At 39.0% G+C, this 20,217-nt stretch overlaps 1 protein-coding gene across 5 annotated transcripts in view; it reads right to left on the minus strand.

The window, feature by feature from the left end:
- Positions 1–11,327, minus strand: part of LOC130932033 (dedicator of cytokinesis protein 7-like) — a 63,666-nt gene extending 52,339 nt beyond the window's left edge. For all 5 annotated transcript variants that reach the window (XM_057861383.1, XM_057861387.1, XM_057861386.1 and 2 more), the window contains exons 1-12: positions 11,092–11,327; positions 8,274–8,361; positions 7,624–7,802; positions 7,387–7,455; positions 7,139–7,265; positions 5,079–5,291; positions 2,939–3,024; positions 2,795–2,861; positions 2,436–2,585; positions 2,234–2,314; positions 1,885–2,041; positions 1,672–1,802 (exon numbers count right to left, since the gene is read on the minus strand). In XM_057861383.1, coding sequence (XP_057717366.1) covers positions 1,672–1,802; positions 1,885–2,041; positions 2,234–2,314; positions 2,436–2,585; positions 2,795–2,861; positions 2,939–3,024; positions 5,079–5,291; positions 7,139–7,265; positions 7,387–7,455; positions 7,624–7,802; positions 8,274–8,361; positions 11,092–11,141 — 1,398 coding nt within the window. In that variant the 5' untranslated portion in view covers positions 11,142–11,327. The remainder of the gene's footprint in view (positions 1–1,671; positions 1,803–1,884; positions 2,042–2,233; positions 2,315–2,435; positions 2,586–2,794; positions 2,862–2,938; positions 3,025–5,078; positions 5,292–7,138; positions 7,266–7,386; positions 7,456–7,623; positions 7,803–8,273; positions 8,362–11,091) is intronic.
- Positions 11,328–20,217: the final 8,890 nt, after the last annotated feature.

The following is a 20,217-nucleotide window of genomic DNA, read 5'->3' on the forward strand; positions in this document are numbered from 1 at the left end:
GGAGGACTCCACAGAGGAAGCCACTGCTGTCTAAAAAAGCATTGTTGCTCGTTTAATGTACGCAAAAAGGCACTTAAGCACTGAACAGAAGTTTTGGCAAAATATTTTGTGGACAGATGAAACCAAAGTTGAATTGTTTAGGAGTAACACACAACGTAATGTGTGGAGGAAAAATGGAACAGCTCACCGACATCAACACCTCATCCCCAACGTGAAGCATGGTGGAGGGAGCATCATGATTTTGGGGCCGTTTTGCTGCCTCAGGGTACAGACAACTTGCAATAATTAATGGAAGAATGAATTCAAACGTTTATCAGGATGTTTTTCAGGAAAAGCTGATGCGGTCTGTCAGACAGTTGAAGCTAAAAAGAGGATGGATCCTGCAACAAGACAATGATCCAAAACACAGAAGTAAATCAACTTCAGAATGGTTTCAGAAGAACAAAATACACATTCTGGAGTGGCCAAGTCAAAGTCCATACTTGAACCCCATTGAGATACTGTGGCATGAACTACAGACAGTGATTCATTCCAGACATCCCAGGAATCTGACTGAACTGCAGCTGTTTTGTAGAGAGGAATGGGCCAAGATTAGTCCTGATCGATATGCCAGACTTATCTGCAGCTACCGGAAGCGTCTGGTTGAAGTTATTGCTGCCAAAAGGGGGGGCACAAAATATTAAATGTGATTTGTTGTTTGCATACTATCCTCATTAAAATATGAAAACCTATAAATGTTTGGGTAGTTTTAGTTAAAGCAGACACTGTTTTTTCATCTGTGTGATTTTGACAAAGATCAGCTCACATTTGATGGTGATAAGCAGAAATGTGAAAAATTCCAAAACGTTCAGATACTTTTTCATACCAGTGTACACAATGTAATTCAGTGTAAGCTCGTACAAGTTTTGTCTTATATCGATCATGATACGTCACTATTGCACGTTCAACTGCATCACCAAACGTGGTTAAACTTTTAAACTATCATAGCAGTTTTAGACTGGTGGGTGGTGAAAAGAAGCCTGGCGGCCCACCAGTCTTCTAGAGCACCAGGGAAAACCCTGTATTATCATTATAACTACATTTCTTTCCTTTGTTATGTTTTGATGGAGGCCCAGTAAAAGTGGTCCATTACTGGAGGCCCTCAGTTTAAGACAGTTGCACCTTGAATTGGTGCCTTAGTTGAACCACTTCATATTTTATTATAAACATTTACATTTGGAGACTGAATGGAAATTAACTCATTGGCTGCTACTGATGGTGATCGACATCCAATCCATTTGAACTGGGAGGCCTCATTTGCTGCCAGCCCTTCCAATTCAAATAGGTTGGGCATGTACTTGTTCCAAACAAATATGAATTCACAACAGAAGGATGAAAATTGCCACATGATTGGACGTCTATCCTCGTCAAAAGCACGAAAAGAGATTCCTGATTGAATTCAATAAAAACGTATCTTCCCTATTAAATTTACTGTCAACTTTCTGTAAATCTTCCACCCCTAACCATCCATAAAGAGTAACCCACTTGAATGCTATACTAATGTAGCAAGCCATAACTGTAAATATTTGTTTTAAAAACATACAGACCATGAACAGAAAACTTAAATGAAACATGGGCTATCGATTAATACTGTCACATCACAATAAGTGTCATAGTATCTTAATACTTAACCTGTTTAAAGAAGTTAGTGACAGTCAGCGTTGCCGGACGGAAAGTGGCAAAGTTGCAAATGTCGTCACCGACACTCATTCGCTCATATCCTTTCTTCTTTCTCTCGTTCCACGTCCCGTGGCCTTTGCGCTCTGGTAGGATAAAGGGAATCTTGATGAGGAAAAAAATGCATATTTGTTATCAGAGCCCATTATACTATCTCATGTGAAGTACCGGTGTCTGAGTCTGGATCCAAGCGGTCCAGGCCTCCAACGCTACTGACGATGTTGAAAAGGTGAATGGCCGTCCAGGCAAAAGGCATTCGGAAGCAGCCAAGACGACTGCAAGACTGCTCTGCCTGAAGACGCAATTTCTCAAGCTTCTCTTTGTGCTGTAGCCAGACAGGAGTCACCATTACGTAAGAAAAAATTGAAAGAGATCCAATAACAAGCCTACAGTATTTTCCAAGGTCAGCGAGTTGGTAAACATTGCATCCCGACAGACAGAATTGAGCAATTGGACAGTGACCGCATCACGCGTGCATGCAGTCTGCAGGTCATGACCACTGTGATGCTTCCATTACCTTAGAAGAGTCCGACTCTTTCATGACCATGTAGGGTTCACAGCACTCTCCAATGTCTCCTTGCTGAAGAACTTTCTCAAGCTGCAAGAGCGAAAGCATTCATACTCATCAGCCAATTTGGGAGGCACTTTCAGCCCCTCGTAAAAGAGTAGATGAGCATCAATTCAGATTACTTGTGTAATGATTTTTTTCTCCCCTATACCTTTATGACCAAGAAGATATCCGCAGACGGGTACGTGATGGAAAAAATAGCCGAGCGCGCCAAAGTGGAAATGGCGATGTGAGGCGTGTGAGGCTTTAGCAAGCTTTTCATCTGATCGGAGTTCAGGTCGAAGTAGAAATTCTCGGAAATCTGTAATGGGGAGGTAATGGTTGATGGGAATTGACGGGAAATGGAAATGAAAATTCACATTGAGGACATGTAATCGAGTTCTGACTTTCGAGATAGAAACCACAAAGTCACTTAGGACATTTTAAGGCAGAGCTAAATTCAATAAAGCGAGCATGAGCTCAGTGTTTTTAGCGAATTAATGCAATTTTATTGATAAAATACGATTATACCTTCTTCTTTTCCTTGACATCATACAGAGCGAGCGATCCGAATATTGGTTCGATTTCAATCTCAAATCTGAAAACATAAATACAACAGTTAAACCCTTTATTAAATGAAGAAATTGAAGCTCCCGGACAGCAAATGTCACTTACTTAAGAGAAAGACACTTCACCACGATTCTTTGGCCACAATGTTCTTTGGGTACTTCGGGGACAGAGCATCGCTCCACAGCCTCATCCTGTCACACAAACACTTACACGGTCGTCATAGCAACATGGCATGGCAGCAGATAGGACAATGATGTGTACACATTAAAAAGAGAGTGGTTGGAATGAGAAGAAGAAGAAAAAAAGAGGAAAGCAAACAGTAGATAGAGTGAGGTTTTTATAACTGCAATATAAAAAGAGGTCCCAGCCACATTTACATTGGTATACACACTCCTAATTACAACAGGAATGTCAAACTCATCTTTGTCATGGACTATATTGTAGTTATGGTTTCCTTCGGAGCATGATCATATCAGCCAAAAAAATATAAATATTTAACTCGAGTTACTAGATCATTTCAGCTGACACAACCATAATAGACCGATATCAGAGAATATCAACATTTGTTTTTTTAGTATCGGTTTTGGGCCACTATGCATTTTGCCATCAAAGTGAATGTCGCAGCCGTCTGCTTTAGCAAGGTCTGGTCACAGCTTAGCATAATAGTTATGCTTATATCCCAATGCATATCTCCGAAGGAAGATGCTTGGGATTTATTATTTGAGCAGACCATTTGCATTCATGGTGGAAAAATTAAATGAACAATAAACAATTGAAAAATAATGAATTATAAACTCATTGCATATAACTAATGCGTTACCAGACATAAATAGTCACTAAAAAAATTAGAAACGTAATAAACAAGCGGCAAGATCCATCTTGGGAATTGTCATTACATTGGAATGTTCTATAATCGCCTGCCTTTATTTGTAATGCTTTGGTCGCCCCCTAGTTGTTTAAATACTGCAATTACAAATAGCATTTACACATAGCAAAACAAGTAAATTACAAATACAAATTGTAATAAAACTAATAATAAAAAAATAATAATGCAACAAATTTAGTTCTAATGTGGTGGTTGTGTTTTGCATGCTGTTCCTGACGAGAGAGAAGTGCGGAAGAGTGAGAAGTTTTTACTCTCTCTTTAATTGTTGTTGGCAATGGCGGACAGTAGCCGTATCGTGTTGCACAAGTTATGAAATAAATGAATAAAACCTGTCGAAGTTGGCGACTTCCTTGCTGATGTTACAATAATAATAAATCAGAAATAAAAAGGCGTTTTTATTGTCCCTTTAACTAATGGAGACTGGTGAAAGTCAGAGGAGACAGTGGGTGGATTAGAGGAGGATACATCTGCTTGAAGACCGTCGAGATCATAGACATATTCCGACCATACTGTCGAGCCAGTTCACTCAAACGCACACCACCCTCATATTTTTCTATCATTTCCTTCGTAATTTCAATGTAAGTGTCACCTTTTTCATTTTTTCACCACCTGCACTAACCTTCTTCAGACCAATGTTGATTTATTGCACAGGTACACGCTGTGCGTCCGTCTTGCAGGAAAACAATGACATTGTGATGCTGTCATGAATTGTAGTATTACGAGCATGCATATGACGAGTCAAATTTTACTTTATCGAAAGCATTGTGTGTCGAGGTACCACTGTATTTATATGGGACATTTATATTGTAAAACTTCAGTTGAAATTGTTCTCTTATTTTCACAAAATGTTTATTTTGTTTGTAAAACCTTGAAGTTGTTACATTTATCATTATTAAAGCATCCAGCGGAGTATCACAATACAATTAGCAATAAGACGTTAAGTGCACGACCATATATATTGGTATCACTTTGATATCAGTAACGGATTTTTGGAGCTGGCCAATATCGGAATATCCGTTATCGGTTAAAAAGTCATTATCAGACAAATCTAATAAATGTTTAACTCATTTGGCTGCCACTGATGGCGCGAGACATTTAATGTTTAATGCACAACTAAAGAACAAACAAATAAAAAATTTCTCTTGTTAATCCTCTTTTTGAGCCGCTTAATAACATTTTTTTTGTTTACATTTTTTAATTCATTTCACTTTTTCATTTAAAAAAAAAGGTGTGGAATATCATAGAAATCTTCCTTTTTCAGTAGTTTCTTTAAAGTAAAATTCACTACAGATCGAACAAATAAGAAAATATTTTTTAAAAGCCTAATTCCAACCAAGCCAGAAACTCAACCATACAAACCTCATCAGGTGGCAGGTAGAGTCCCAGCAGGTCCCCATGGCGCTCCCGCAGGCGAGCCTCGGTGTTGCGGCAGTCCATGTCCTCGGGCCCCGTGCGTTCCAGCACAGATGGGAGGAGCACATCGGGGGCCGAGTTCCTCAGGTCAAAGATACTGGAGGCCCAGCTCCCCCGTGGGGTCTCGTCAATGGATACGGACCGCCGCTTAGTGTCATTCTGATCCAAGAGATGAGGGGAGAGAAAGATGACATCATGTGTTTCTTCTCAACAACTCGCTGCAGATGTTCAGGCTCCAGTTTCCCTTCTTATAACCACGTACACTTACAGTAGGACAGTTCTTGTTTAACTCTTTATTTTTATATGCCTGTAAGAAAACTGATAACGTATTTTCCGGACTATACAATGAGACTTATAGTCCAGAAAATATACAGTGGGGCAAATAAGTATTTAGTCAACCACCAATTGTGCAAGTTCTCCTACTTGAAAAGATTAGAGAGGCCTGTAATTGTCAACATGGGTAAACCTCAACCATGAGAGACAGAATGTGAAAAAAGAAAATCACATTGTTTGATTTTTAAAGAATTTATTTACAAATTAGAGTGGAAAATAAGTATTTGGTCACCTACAAACAAGCAAGATTTCAGGCTGTCAAAAGGGTCTAGCTTCTTCTAACAAGGTCTAACGAGGCTCCACTCGTTACCTGTATTAATGGCACCTGTTTTAACTCATTATCGGTATAAAAGACACCTGTCCACAAACTCGGTCAGTCACACTCCAAACTCCATTATGGCCAAGACCAAAGAGCTGTCGAAGGACACCAGAGACAAAATTGTTGACCTGCAACAGGCTGGGAAGACTGAATCTGCAATAGGTAAAACGCTTGGTGTAAAGAAATCCACTGTAGGAGCAATTATCAGAAAAATGGAAGACATACAAGACCACTGATTATCTCCCTTGAACTGGGGCTCCATGCAAGATCTCACCCCGTGGCGTAAAAATGATAACAAGAACGGTGAGCAAAAATCCCAGAACCACACGGAGGGACCTAGTGAATGACCTACAGAGAGCTGGGACCACAGTAACAAAGGCTATTATCAGTAACACAATGCGCCGCCAGGGACTCAAATCCTACACTACCAGACGTGTCCCCCTGTTGAAGAAAGTACAAGTCCAGGCCTGTCTGCGTTTCGCTAGAGAGCATTTGGATGATCCAGAAGAGGACTGGGAGAATGTGTTATGGTCAGATGAAACCATAATAGAACTTTTTGGTAGAAACACAGGTTCTTGTGTTTGGAGGAGAAAGAATACTGAATTGCATCCGAAGAACACCATACCCACTGTGAAGCATGGGGGTGGAAACATCATGCTTTGGGGTTGTTTTTCTGCAAAGGGACCAGGAAGACTGATCTGTGTAAAGAAAAGCATGAATGGGGCCATGTATCGAGAGATTTTGAGTGAAAATCTCCTTCCATCAGCAAGGGCATTGAAGATGAGATGTGGCTGGGTCTTTCAGCATGACAATGATCCCAAATACACAGCCTTGGCAACAAAGGAGTGGCTTCGTAAGAAGCATTTCAAGGTCCTGGAGTGGCCTAGCCAGTCTCAAGATCTCAACCCCGTAGAAAATCTGTGGAGGGAGCTGAAAGTCTGTGTTGCCCAACAACAGCCCCAAAATATCACTGCTCTAGAGGAGATCTGCATGGAGAAATGGGCCAAAATACCAACAACAGTGGGTGAAAAGCTTGTGAAGAGCTACAGAAAACGTTTGGCCTCCGTTATTGCCAACAAAGGGTACATAACAAAGTATTGAGATTAACTTTTGGTATTGACCAAATACTTATCTTCCACCACGATTTGCAAAGAAATTCTTTAAAAATTAAACTGTTTTTCGGGGGGGGGGGGGGCTTCCACATTCTGTCTCTCATGGTTGAGGTTTACCCATGTTGACAATTACAGGCCTCTCTAATATTTTCAAGTGGGAGAACTTGCACAATTAGAAGTTGACTAAATACTTATTTGCCCCATTGTAGGTAATCGTAAAGACACTGATGGCCATCAGCTACCTGTTCCTCTTGGCGCTCTACGGCGTTGGCTTCATCCAGTTCAAAGTTCTGCTTGAGCAAGCCTCGCTGTCTCTCCCGTTGTCGCTCTGAGCTGTGAGGGCTGTGTGAGGGGCTGTAGCGCTGATATCTAACAAGGGGAGCAGAACCGAAAATGACCCTGGTTATAAAACACGACTGAAGAGCAACAAAAAAAGCAGTTATTTATTAAAATGCTAAATTCAAATGGTTCCTGTGCATCTGGTACTTACTTTCTCTGAATGACAAGCCAGTCATCTGTGTAGACTGCCAAAGCATCTCTCACTCTGGGATCCAGTGCACTGCATAAATAAACGCATGAATAATTAAAATGATCATCTCTTTAATATTTATGTTCTTTGTAAATGCCACAGACAAAAAATGCTTTGTTCCAATGTTTACGTCACATCACAGTAAAAATAACCCACTAATCGAAGAATGGGTGCTGTGGGAGTTATAAGTGTGCTCACTCTTCCTCCTCTGGCAGCGGAGGCTCCAACGTGGTGCAATCCTTGTCCATGTGGTGGAGTTCCAGGTCATCCTGGGGGAATTCCACGAGTTGTCTAAGGGGGCCGGGCTCCACCCCGGGAGCGTGACTGCTCACATATTCCTCAAAATCCAGCGGCTCAACTACCTCTGTCAGGGGTAACTGTAGAGGAGAGCAGATGAGATGTCAACCAAATGCCTATAAATCACATGAACACAACTAATGTTAAAATCACTCTGGATTATCTCAGTTTCCCTTGCAGACCGTGATGAATAAACCATGTCTATTCTGCAAACTATGTCTGCTGTGTTCCCCCATGGGCATTGAGTTCATTAAAGAAAAAAAAAAAAATCAGCCTTCCATCAGAGCATTTACGATATTTTTGTAAACACGGCATGTTACGTAAGCACCCTCTTTCTGTGTTATCTTAGCATGCATCCATCCGTGCCGAAAGATATCACATAACAAGGGTTCTACAGCCATATCCTCTTTTTTCTTTGAGGGAGCTAACTTTTACAACACTTTAGTCCTTCTTTTTCTCCCTTTTAGAATTCACATATAGTCCCTCTCAAAGAAACAATAATTACAGGTTCAAAACCAGAGGTAAAACAAGTTAAACATGGGGTGACTCACAGGATGGTGCACGGTTCCTCGCTTTTTGGACATTAGAGGCGAGCCGTACTCTCTGGACACTTGCTTCCGAACCTCTGAAGCGACAGTCCTGAGAAAGAAGAATCAGAACACATTAAACGACTGAATTTTTAGAGCATTTCAAAACTGCAATTGAAACAAAGCACTGTGCACAAATAGGAGGGGGGGGGCGTGGGGGGGGGGCAAAAAAAATAAGACAAAAAAATAAAACCTACCATAATTACCGTATTGCTTCGTTATAGTAAAATAGTACTATTTAAGGTGTGGTATTCTAATTCAAGTTGAAGACGACCACACATCAACATAATTTGATCGGGCAGCCTCTCCTATGAATTGGACGACGATCACTGTCGATAGAAGGCTAAAAATTAAGTTAAGGCACTCTTCCAGTTCTTTCTGTAATCTGTTTTTTTGTCAAAATCCTGCTCAACCAACAGCTGTTTTCAATGGATATTCAGGAACTTCTCACACAAAAAAAAGTGGCAAGCTGGCTTATGGGCACAGAGCCAGAGCTCGTCTCGTCTTTGACAGAGTTACAGCAAATGAGAGGCTTAAAGAAGGGGGAGAAAAAAACAACCCCACCACAATCTTCAGAATGAGACGGCATGCAGCTGCTACTAGAAAGTCACCAAATGGCAGTTTGTGTCAAGCGGACAGCTGCAAATACAAGGCCTTATTACATAGCTAGGGTTCATACATTAAATAATCTTTTCCCACTATTCCAATTATGTAGGATAACATTTAGCATGGTGCACCATTCATTTAATGATTCATTTTTGATAGCAATTAGAGTCAATACTGAGCTGAAACTATGCCAGCTGATTAACTGAGAGGTATGACTGGTCGCCTGCCAATCACAGGGCAGACAACCATTCACACTTATACATGGCGGAAAACAATAAGGTGACTTGAAGTTCCGCTCTGAGACCCCCAATATGGCCAAATTTCAAAATTGTCCTATATGCATGTGTGATACATCATTGGAAAGCTTAAAATCTCAATTTTCCAGGAGAAAAAAAATTTTGAACAGGAGGGCATTAAATTTTTTTTTTTTTAAAAACTTAAAAAATTTAAACAGGAAAACTAACTGGAGGCGAGAGCACACCAGAGCAGAATTAAAGACGCCACGATTTTAACGAGATATTATCACGTACTTACCTTGTTTCGATCCCAAAACTCCATGCAGCATGTATCACCAAGTGTCAAGACACAGCTGTGAATGGCCACAGCCGGATTTTTTTCGGATTTTATGGGCGAAACATGGTCATATAACAAGGGCCACGATGCAGAAATCGCCGACAACAAGGAGTGGTTGATTTTCTTTTTCATATCGTTACCCTTTTAAACCTTATTTTTCAATTTTTCTTTGTTTGGATCGATTATTTATCATTTAATATATCGGGGAAAATGCGACAGCAGTATAAAAAAATACAATTAAGCGATAGTTATAAGGTAGATATCCGTGACTTTTTCACAGACGCCAAATTTTTCATTGCGACGTAATTTGTGTAAAAGTTTAAGATATGCGAGTGATTTTTTTTTTTTTTTTAAACTAAATATTAGACATTAATTAATGATTCTAAGCTAAAAATGACATTTTGAATAATAAATAAAATTCTTACCTTATTTTTATGGCTAGGTTGAAACAAAAGCGATTGCGCGACGTCTGTAAACGGGGGTTTTCAGAGTAAAACGGACAAATTAAAAATAGCTCGGAGGCTTAGTGCACCATTAATCTGCTATGGCAGACTATAGACATATTGTTCTATCAAACACAACAGTTTTTATGGCTTAAAATACAGCAGTTTATTTTAAAGAGGGGTGCAAGAGCAGAAACTGCTTTTTCAGCCTTGTCTGTGTTTTCTGCCACAATAAGCCAATATGAGTCTTCAATATGCCTAACATTAGTGTTTAGAATGTTCAAAATTTGAAGGAGAGATTCCCAAACTGGGAGGCATACGTACTAATAAGCTTTCCAACAACATTGTCATACCATTATCCACTAAGAGCCCCCTACCAAAATGACAGATCTTGTTGAAATATTGCATTAAAAGATGAGTTTTAAAATGTTTCTGCAATTTGTTCTGTGCACATGTTAAAGCAGGAAATGGCAAAAGCCATCAACCACAGGGGCAATAGCCAGCACACAACTTCCCACCCTTTCCTGCATCCGGCAAGACACAATAAGTCCAGCTGAGGAGAGAATGTTTTCAGGGAATGCTGCAGGAAACATTACACTGACTGGAACATCTCTCATACTCTAAGAATATGCAGGGTGCTAGACAAAGTGCATTGATGCAATGGAGTCAAATGATAAACACTCCTTTGGAATAAGTGGTAAGATCAATAGTAAGACTTCCTGTTTTGTTCTGTGGAAAGACTGGGGTTAAACTGAGGCGCTGAGACAAACTCTTCAATTAGGAATGAAGATAAGGTGATTTACAGGTTAAGCCGTCAATAACAGGTAAAGAAACGGGGAGCTGAAACTGCAAATAGAACAGCACACTAATTTAGTGTTTTGATGACAGCTAGATGACATGCCTGGTGGGAAATACAACGCTGTCACAATTAGCTACTAGCAAGTGACGTCACAACAGCGGCTTAGCATTTGGGTTGACATTCGCACTAATCACACTTTACCGGCCTATTAAACCGATTTACCGATCGCTAATTCCTAACACTCTCCAATTTAACAGACTCAACGACTCGCTCGACTGACGATAATAAGTTAATTGCGTGAGGAAACATCTTACAAAATCGCTTAACGCGTCGGCGCCACAGCCAAACAATAACTTCTCACCGGTTGATTTTGAGAGCAAACGCCCGCCTTTCGCTCGATGTGGACGTCATGGCGTGTCCCCATGTAATAGTAACTCATCGAAGACGAGTGGGGGGCTCGCGTGCTTTCGCTCCCGTCCCGTCTGGTGGTGGTGTTGTGGAGAAGAAGTCGAAAGAGAACGAGTGGGAGAGCCCTTCTTGCCCGACTCCACGCTGGGAACCTGGCCGGGATCCCTTGTCTTGTTCCTCCTAGTGGCCGGGAGGCGAGCCAGTGTCAAGTCATGTGTGTGTAATGCGTACATTTCCGGTGCAGCTCAAGAAATAATATGTCATTAAACGATTAAACGTCTAATTCTTTTAATTCGTCGTTCAGGATTTACCTATTTTAATTCGACAACAAGTAAAGATACGGCAACAGCTTATAAAAAAATATATATTGCAAGCAAATAAAAATGAACGTGTCATCATCTCATCCGTGGAACGTTATGTACTTCCGGTCTGCTCGGCCACCGTAGTACCTGTCGGCAACTCACCTGACCGGTTTGAAGAGCTTGGGAATTACCCACTAAAAGATTTTTTATGGGTACTTTCATCATAATGTTATCAATAATAGGGAAGCCCTGATGATATTTACTGTTGAAAATCAATAATTTTTACTCATATGGGTATTTGAACTGTTGGTGATGATAACTATTTTCAAGAACAAAAATCAAAAGGATCATTTTCTAAAAATGTTTTTAACCCCTTTAAAGAGTGAAGGAGATAGTTAGACGGTGCCTACGAGAAAAGGTACTGTTTGCATTACTTTAATACACTTTATATAATCAATCAGGGAATAGTATCGTTTCTCATATTTACTGTTTGTATTACTCTAGTAAGATTGACGCACCAACTCTCGCAATCAGTTCTCCCGGCCAGTCCAGAACAAATGGCGGGACGGTCTGTCCCAACAAAAAGAGCGCCGGAGAACGCCCGATATCCGATTGACAACACAATGGCAAGACTCCAAGGGCCTTTTGACGCAGAGGTGGCAATCCTCCTGTCCAATCCACAAACCGACAATAATCCCAAACACACCCTTCTTCCTGGCCACGGCCCGCCTGGGGAGAGCTATCAAAAAACTAAATGTTTAACAAAGCGCTGTCATTTTTTCTCAGGAACTTTTTGTTGAGTTCTGATATGGTGAACTTGGAACGAGTTTGCCTCCTCGCCTGAGTCTGTGCCTGTTCCCCCATTTATTCTGATCACTGTCGATCCGAATAAATTGTCAACTTGTTCTCGGTGAGCATTCTTTAAACCTTTCAAAATGGAGTCAGTACAAAGGGTTAAGGCTAAGGTGAAAGCTCGGAGTTTGGCCTTCTGGCCGGACTGCCGGGATCCCGACGGCCCGGGCTGCGCCAGTGCGGTTCTGGCGGTTCGGCTGGCGCGATTCCGGCGGTCTGGCTAGAAGGTCAGATTCCTTCACTAGCAGTGTTGCCAGTAACGCGTTACTGTAATCTGATTACTTTCGTTCAGTAACGAGTAATCTAGCGCGTTCATTTTTCGAAGCCAGTAATGTGATTAAAGTTTGTTTCCTAAGTGTCTGTGCGTTACGATTTTGTTTTTTCCTCATGATGTATGTAGAATAAAGAATACTGTAGTCATGTACGAAGAGAATCTGAATAGAAAATATTGCTCTTGAGTTTGGCAGTGACATTGGATGTCACGTTTTCTCATCGGGTGAAAAAAAAAACGGGTCATGTGTATTACCGTGCTATGTGCGCTGTTGGCGGCCAACAAACTACTGGCTACCTCTCAGGATGCTAACAGTGGAAGACGTAGGAGAAGAACCACAAACGGCTGCATTTGCTTATTGGACATACAGCCATGACTTCACATTTCTCTCCAATAAAGATGACCAAAAATATCTCTGTGCGCCGCAAACTTTGCGCTGGCTCAAAATGGCAGTCGACCGCTAATAACATCTACATCTAACAGCTACATCTAATTCAAGGAACCACTTGGAATTACAGCACAACGCGACAAAAATCGAAACAAAGCCATCAGGTAACGAGACAGCCAGCACTTTTACAGTTTGTAACCAGCCTTTACGTACATTTTGTAGTTTGTAACCATAGGCGGAGTGTGACTTTGTGTGTGTGTGTGTGGGGGGGGGGGGTGGGGGGGGGTGGCAAAGAGCGAGTCAAAAGTTTGGACACACCCCATCATTTGTGCTTTTTATATATTTTCACTACTATTGTAAATTCTCACTGAAAATATCAAAACTATGAATGAACATGAGGAATTATGTACTTGAAAACAGGTTTTATATTCTACATTCTTCAAAGTATCCACCCTTGAGGTGTCCCCAAACTTTTGGCCTATACTGCATGTATTATGAAATACTTTTTTGGATTCTTGTTCATTTCATTTGTTTTTGTTGTTTGTTTTATTGCTTTACAACTTTTATAGACAGCATTTTAACGGCTAGGTCTTTATTTTAAAGGGGGAGTTCGGAATTTTTGACATTAGGCTTAATCTTCGAGTTAGCGGGGGTTTAATTAGTCGTTGGAGTTGTTTTGAACAAATTCCGTGCAGTTTGTCAGTTATTTGTTAGTTTCAGGGCTCCGGAGTGGCTGAGCTAGCGCGAGTCAATGTGGTTGAAATCAACTCCATCGACTAACTAAACCCCTGCTAGCTTGAAGATAAACCCTTATCTGAAAAATTAAATTACATGCGATGAAATTTTTCTGTTGAGGCAGCAAAGGGAGAAAAATAGGGAAAAGTAACTGACAAATTACTTTTAAAGTAACTTAGTTACTTTGATGAAAAGTAATCAGTAAAGTAACTACATTACTTTTTTGAGGAGTAATCAATAATCAGTAATTAAATTACTTTATCAAGTAATCTGTGACAACACTGTTCACTAGTAAGTGACTATTTTAAGTAAATACATAGGCGGAGTTTGACTTTTGTGGCAGGGGGGGCAAAAATGTTGATGACCCCGAAACGCAGTGTCAGCAATGAAATTAACTTAAGAGAGACATGCTCGGATAGTAGTTTAACCCATGCTTGTACATACAGGCATCCCAGCTGTGTGTGTGTGCGTGTGTGAGCGCGCACATTTTTCTGTATTACCTAGTGGAGAATATTCCAGCCAGGAACATTTATAGTATTACGTTGAAAATGAGCGTTTTTTTGTTTGCTTCCCATCATTTTTTAGGGGAATTCTAAATCAGGTTGCTTAGGACAGCTATGCTTTTGGCCACGACTGTTGTCCATTGAATATTGTACGCCCGGTGGTGGCTCTGTTGTACAATTAACGTCTTTCGTGGAGGCAAACCGAAACTCCGCTCACCATTTTGGTGGTGCTCTCCGGCTTTTCATGATCCGCATCTTTAATCCTTGCTTTTCGCTCAGTAGTTGTTGTCGCTTTTGAAAGCTTAGGTTTGAAAAAATTATGTATATGCACCTTGTCTCTTCTGTCCTCAGGTTTTTTTTTTTTTTTTGCTAAGCAAGGCAAATGAGGTGCTAGTCCCATGATCTGTTTGAAAAATAATTTTCACCCACTATAAAAAAAAAAATGTTCATTTTTGTTGTTTGTTTTATTGCTTTACAACTGTTATAGACAACATTTTACCGGCAAAGTCTTAATTTGAAATTCATATACAGTATTGGAAAGTCAACATGCAATGAAATTTTCGGCCACCAGGCACCCCCTTAATCTCCGCGTATGGGTAAATATGATATCCACATCTGTAGACGCTAGGTCTCAGTTTATTATAAATCATTACTGTATTCATTAACATTATTTTTCATATATGTTTTCATAAATAAATAACTTACTTATTTTAACTTATATCAAATTATTTTAATTTAAAAAAAAAAAAAAAAAAAAAAAGAATATAAACAGAAACATATTCTGGTTATGCTTCCCCCCAATTACACTCTAATGTAGTTTTTTCCCCATAAGCTATTTGCTTTACATTCATTTTCTGCTTTATTGCTCTTTCCGATTTCAGTTATTATTTTTTAAAATTCTATTGATGATTTTATGTGATTTTTACACATATAACTAGCGATGTCCCGATCACGTCATTTTCAAAGTATCGGAATCGGCAAAAAAATATCGGACATGCCTTTTTTAATATATATATATTTTTTAATCAAATCGTTTTCCAATTGTATTTAACGTTACAGACATAACATGTTACACTCATCCAGAGTCTTTAGTTTAGGCTTAAGGTAGGGTTGTCAAATTTATCCCGTTAATGGCGGTAATTAATTTTTTAAAAAATTCATCACGTTAAAATTTTTAATGCAATTAACGCATGCGCTGCACGACCCGCTCACGCATTGTCGCGTTCAATGTGTAATGGCGCCGTTTTACTTATATATAGAGCTAAAAGGCAGCGTAAAATGAGTAAAGTGAATTTTGTCAGCCTTTGAAGCCTTTTTTTAATTGGTTAAAGCCTTACAATCCCTCTCCCTACGATTAGAAATGTCGTGGGAAGCAATGTGGGGAAGAAAGGTAATAATTGATCTTTTTCTTAACACCCTATGTCATTTCCCAACGCAGAGAAGATATATCAATTGGTACCACTACGCACAGTCATGGTTGCACTTCCCATCATGCATTTGGGCAGAACAGTTAAATGGCTACAGTATCATTTACTGAAAGCTCAACAAATACACTAGATGGCAATATTTAGTCACAATATACAAAGTCACATTTATCCTTTAAGAATTACAAGTCTTTCTATCCATGGATCCCGCTCACAGAAAGAATGTTAATCATGTAAATGCCATCTTGAGGATTTATTGTCATAATAAACAAATACAGTACTTATGTACTGTATGGTGAATGCATATATTTGTCCGAGTTTTATTCATGTTTTTCTTAATGCATTGCCAAAATGTATATGATCGGGAAAAATTATCGGGAATGATTGGAATTGAATCGGGAGCAAAAAAAAAGCAATCGGATCGGGAAATACCAGGATCGGCAGATACTCAAACTAAAACGATCGGGATCGGATCGGGAGCAAAAAAACATGATCGGAACAACCCTACATATAACCATTCATTATTTTATTTCCGGTTTCAATTGTCTTTGTTCTAACTTTAAATTTTTACTATCTTTTTAGGATCTAATTACTCTTTTGGATATATACAATTTGCCTCTTATTTATGCAACTTTACGTACTGTATGTACGTAAGAACACATTTAAATTCGATCTATCACGCACAAAGTGCTTCACTGCAACATCAAAAGAAATGAAATCCAGAACTGTGGTACATACAAACAAGTTAGACAATGTTAAAAAATAAAATAAAAAAGTTATAATAGTGTCCTTCAGAAAGAAATCCAATGAAACACTTTCTATAAAAGATGCGTTTTTCAATTCTCATTTCAAGCAGTGATCAAGTGGGAAAAAATGCCTTAATAAATTGAACAGGTGTTAGTCCAGGGCCGGGGTGGGACTCATTTTCGGCCCTGGAATTTCATGCCTCAGACCGGCCCACTCATTTAAAATTATGTCATTATGCATACACGTGTTAAGTTCAGTGTTCTCTAAAGCCGTGTACTGTAATTCTGTGTATTCCAATTCAGTGCAGGTCATGGTTGTTTAACAAGGTGGCTTTATTTTAACAAGTGCAACACAACATATTTTGAACAAATTTAAAAATGGATTTAAAAAAAAACTATATTAAATGATACATTTGAAAAATAAATTAGGCCTGTCAAATGATTAAAATTTTTGATCGAGTTAATTACAGCTTAAAAATTAATCGTAATTAATCGCAATTCAAACCATCTATAAAATATGCCATATTTTTCTGTAAATTATTGTTGGAATGGAAAGATGAGACACAAGATGGATATATACATTCAACATAAGGTACATAAGGACTGTATTTGTTTATTATAACAATAAATCAACAAGATGGCATTAACATTATTAACATTGTTAAAGCGATCCATGGATAGAAAGACTTGTAGTTCTTATAAGATAAATGTTAGTACAAGTTATAGAAATTTTATATTAAAACCCCTCTTAATGTTTTCGTTTTAATAAAATTTGTAAAATTTTCAATCAAAAAATAAACTAGTAGCCCGCCATTGTTGATGTCAATAATTACTTACACAATGCTCATGGGTGCTGAAGCCTATAAAATCAGTCGCACCCAAACGCCAGCGGAGGGCGGCAAAACTCCATAAAGCACAATTAACAAGTGGGCATGTCATTGTACTGTCATTTAAATCTGTCTGAGCAGGGCATGTGCGTTAATTACGTCAAATATCTTAACGTGATTCATTAAAAAAATTAATTACCGCCCGTTAACGCGATAATTTTGGCAGCCCCAAAATAAATGAATAAATAAGACCTTTTCTGCAACATCAAATATTAACAAAATGAGTGCTTACAGATAAAACAAACATAGCAACATAACAATATGAAAAATAAAAAATACGTATTGCACATTGTAACAACTTCTAATGATACTATTATCCATTTTCCATTTCCACTTTAAAAACGCCACGTAATTGATTATATTAATTCTAATGTTCACTAGCTGAACGACATGGCAATCCTACCTTCCAGCTCTGCACCTGTGGTGTGTTCATTATGGCTAATGCTTGCTGCTACATATCCCTTGTGAGGTGCTACAAGAAGCCAAAGTTTCCACAATTACATATTGTCGTATCACACGGTGCAAGTTGCATTTTATTCGCCATCTGGCCTTACCACTTTCGTTGTAATCCTCTGTAGTTTGAGGCAGCAAGGTCGTTGCATGAAAAAAATTAGCTATTTTCGCGCATTTTGCCGATTCTTTCACGAGTGCTTTTCTCTTTTTAATTCTTATTTTTCAGCGCCACCCTTGCTCTTTTTATCCATCCAAGCACCGAGATAGCAGCTAATTTGGCTCAATACAGACTACAATTAGGGGGCGGAGCTGCATGCTGTATTTTTCGTCTGCACACGTGAGGATGAGTCTGGAAAAAAAAATAATAGTTTTTTTTTTTTTTTAAGACGGCCCACAGGGACAGCGGTAACAGAATGTAATTATACTCAGTGACACTGTCATAAATAAATACCAAACAAAAAATGATAACAGTGTAATTTTTTTTTTTTTTTTTTAATAAAACGCGGACCGGCCCATCTGGCCGGCCGGCCCTTCTGGAATCGTCCAGAAGCTCCCGATTAGTCACTCCGGGCCTGGGTGTTACTGAATAAAGCTTTAAAAATGAACGGTGGTTTGTTGCGTGGCTGCACAATGACGACACCTATCGAGGACGTACTCATGGGTGCTCCCGTAAGGCAATACCTGTAGGTGGCACTGTAGACCATAACTGTTAGGTATACAGCCGGTTGTCATATTTGACCTCTGAGGGTATCCAGTTCACTTGAGTCTTCTTTACTAGAATCCCGCGAACAAAAATAAGCTTTCAGAAAAGAGGGCCGAAGTGAAGTACTGCATCTTTAAAATTATACATCCATTTTCTATAGCGCGTATCCTAATCAGGGTGGCTGGTGAGTTTGAGCCTGTTGCAGTTGACCTTGGGTGAATGACAAGGATCACCCTGGACTGGTTGCCAACCATTCACAGGCACGTTTAGATGACCATTCAAACCTATGGACCATTTGGAGTCTAAATCTGTATATTTTCCTGCAAATGACGAATAACAGTGACTCATGGATGAGCTGTCAGTGGACTGTAACTGTCCCTCCTCGCATGATGAACTCATTCCTAAGCTTTCCAGTCGTAGATTCTATCCAATGGCTGCCTATGAAGAATGAATTTTACCCACTCTGCAGCCCTCCTTCTTCGCTCTTCCTCCTCCTCTTCCTCCTAGCCCTCTATTCAGCACCCTGGAGAGCGTCTGCAGGTACCCGAGCTTTCCTCTGTGAGGCGGCTGATGAATGATGGAGCAGAAGAGGCCAGGGGAGACAAAAATGGGCATACTTAACATAAACGGGCCTGATCAGAGTCAGGACTCAGCCAGGACAGGACTATGGGGATATGTCATTTAATTACAGTCTATGATGAAGGGACTTGTTGCTGTGTTGATTTCTTGTAATGTGTAAATCTGTTTTGATTTGGAAAGAGTTAAAAAAAAAAAAAAATCTTAATATTATATAATAACACATAATAAGAACATTTTACGACCATATTTTCATACATACATACATACATTTTCCATGCCGCTTTTCAATGTTATAATTATGGTTTGGGATAATTATTGTAATATTTTTTTATTCTTTTTAACCCTTTATGAGGCAAGTGACTATTGTTGGTAATTAAAAAAACAAATAATAGTAATATTAGCTTTATAAAGACCTGATGTCTGCAAAAGTAATTTTGGACATGTAGGCCACAACAATAACATTTGGTGTAGTACAGCTTGGCACAAAATGCGATGTCCACAAGGTCTCAAATATATTAATAAATTATATATATATTATATATTAGGGCTGTCAAAATTATCGCGTTAACGGGCGGTAATTAATTTTTTAAATGAATCACGTTAAAATATTTGACGCAATTAACGCACATGTCCCGCTCAGACAGATTTAAATGACAGTAGAGTGACATGCCCACTTGTTAATTGTGTTTTATGGAGTTTTGCCGCCCTCTGCTGGCGCTTGAGTGCGACTGATTTTATAGGCTTCAGCACCCATGAGCTTTGTGTAAGTAATTATTGATATCAACAATGGCGGGTTACTAGTTTATTTTTTGATTGAAAATTTTCCAAATTTTTGTTAAAACGAAAACATTAAGAGGGGTTTTAATATAAAATTTCTATAACTTGTACTAACATTTATCTTTTAAGAACTACAAGTCTTTCTATCCATGGATCTCTTTAACAGAATGTTAATGCCATCTTGAGTTATTGTTATAATAAACAAATAGTCCTTATGTACCGTTTGTTGAATGTATATATCCATCTTGTGTTTTATCTTACCATTCTAACAATTTATTTTACAGAATATATATATAATTTACGGAAAAATATGGCATATTTTATAGATGGTTTGAATTGCGATTAATTATGATTAATTAAGTTTTAAGCTGTAATTAACACGATTAAAAATTTTAATCAGTTGACAGCCCTAATATATATATACTATAAAATCACTTTTGAAATATTTTTATTTTTATT

This window comes from Corythoichthys intestinalis, chromosome 16 (assembly GCF_030265065.1).
Source record: "Corythoichthys intestinalis isolate RoL2023-P3 chromosome 16, ASM3026506v1, whole genome shotgun sequence".
In the NCBI taxonomy this organism is placed as follows: Eukaryota; Metazoa; Chordata; class Actinopteri; order Syngnathiformes; family Syngnathidae; genus Corythoichthys; species Corythoichthys intestinalis.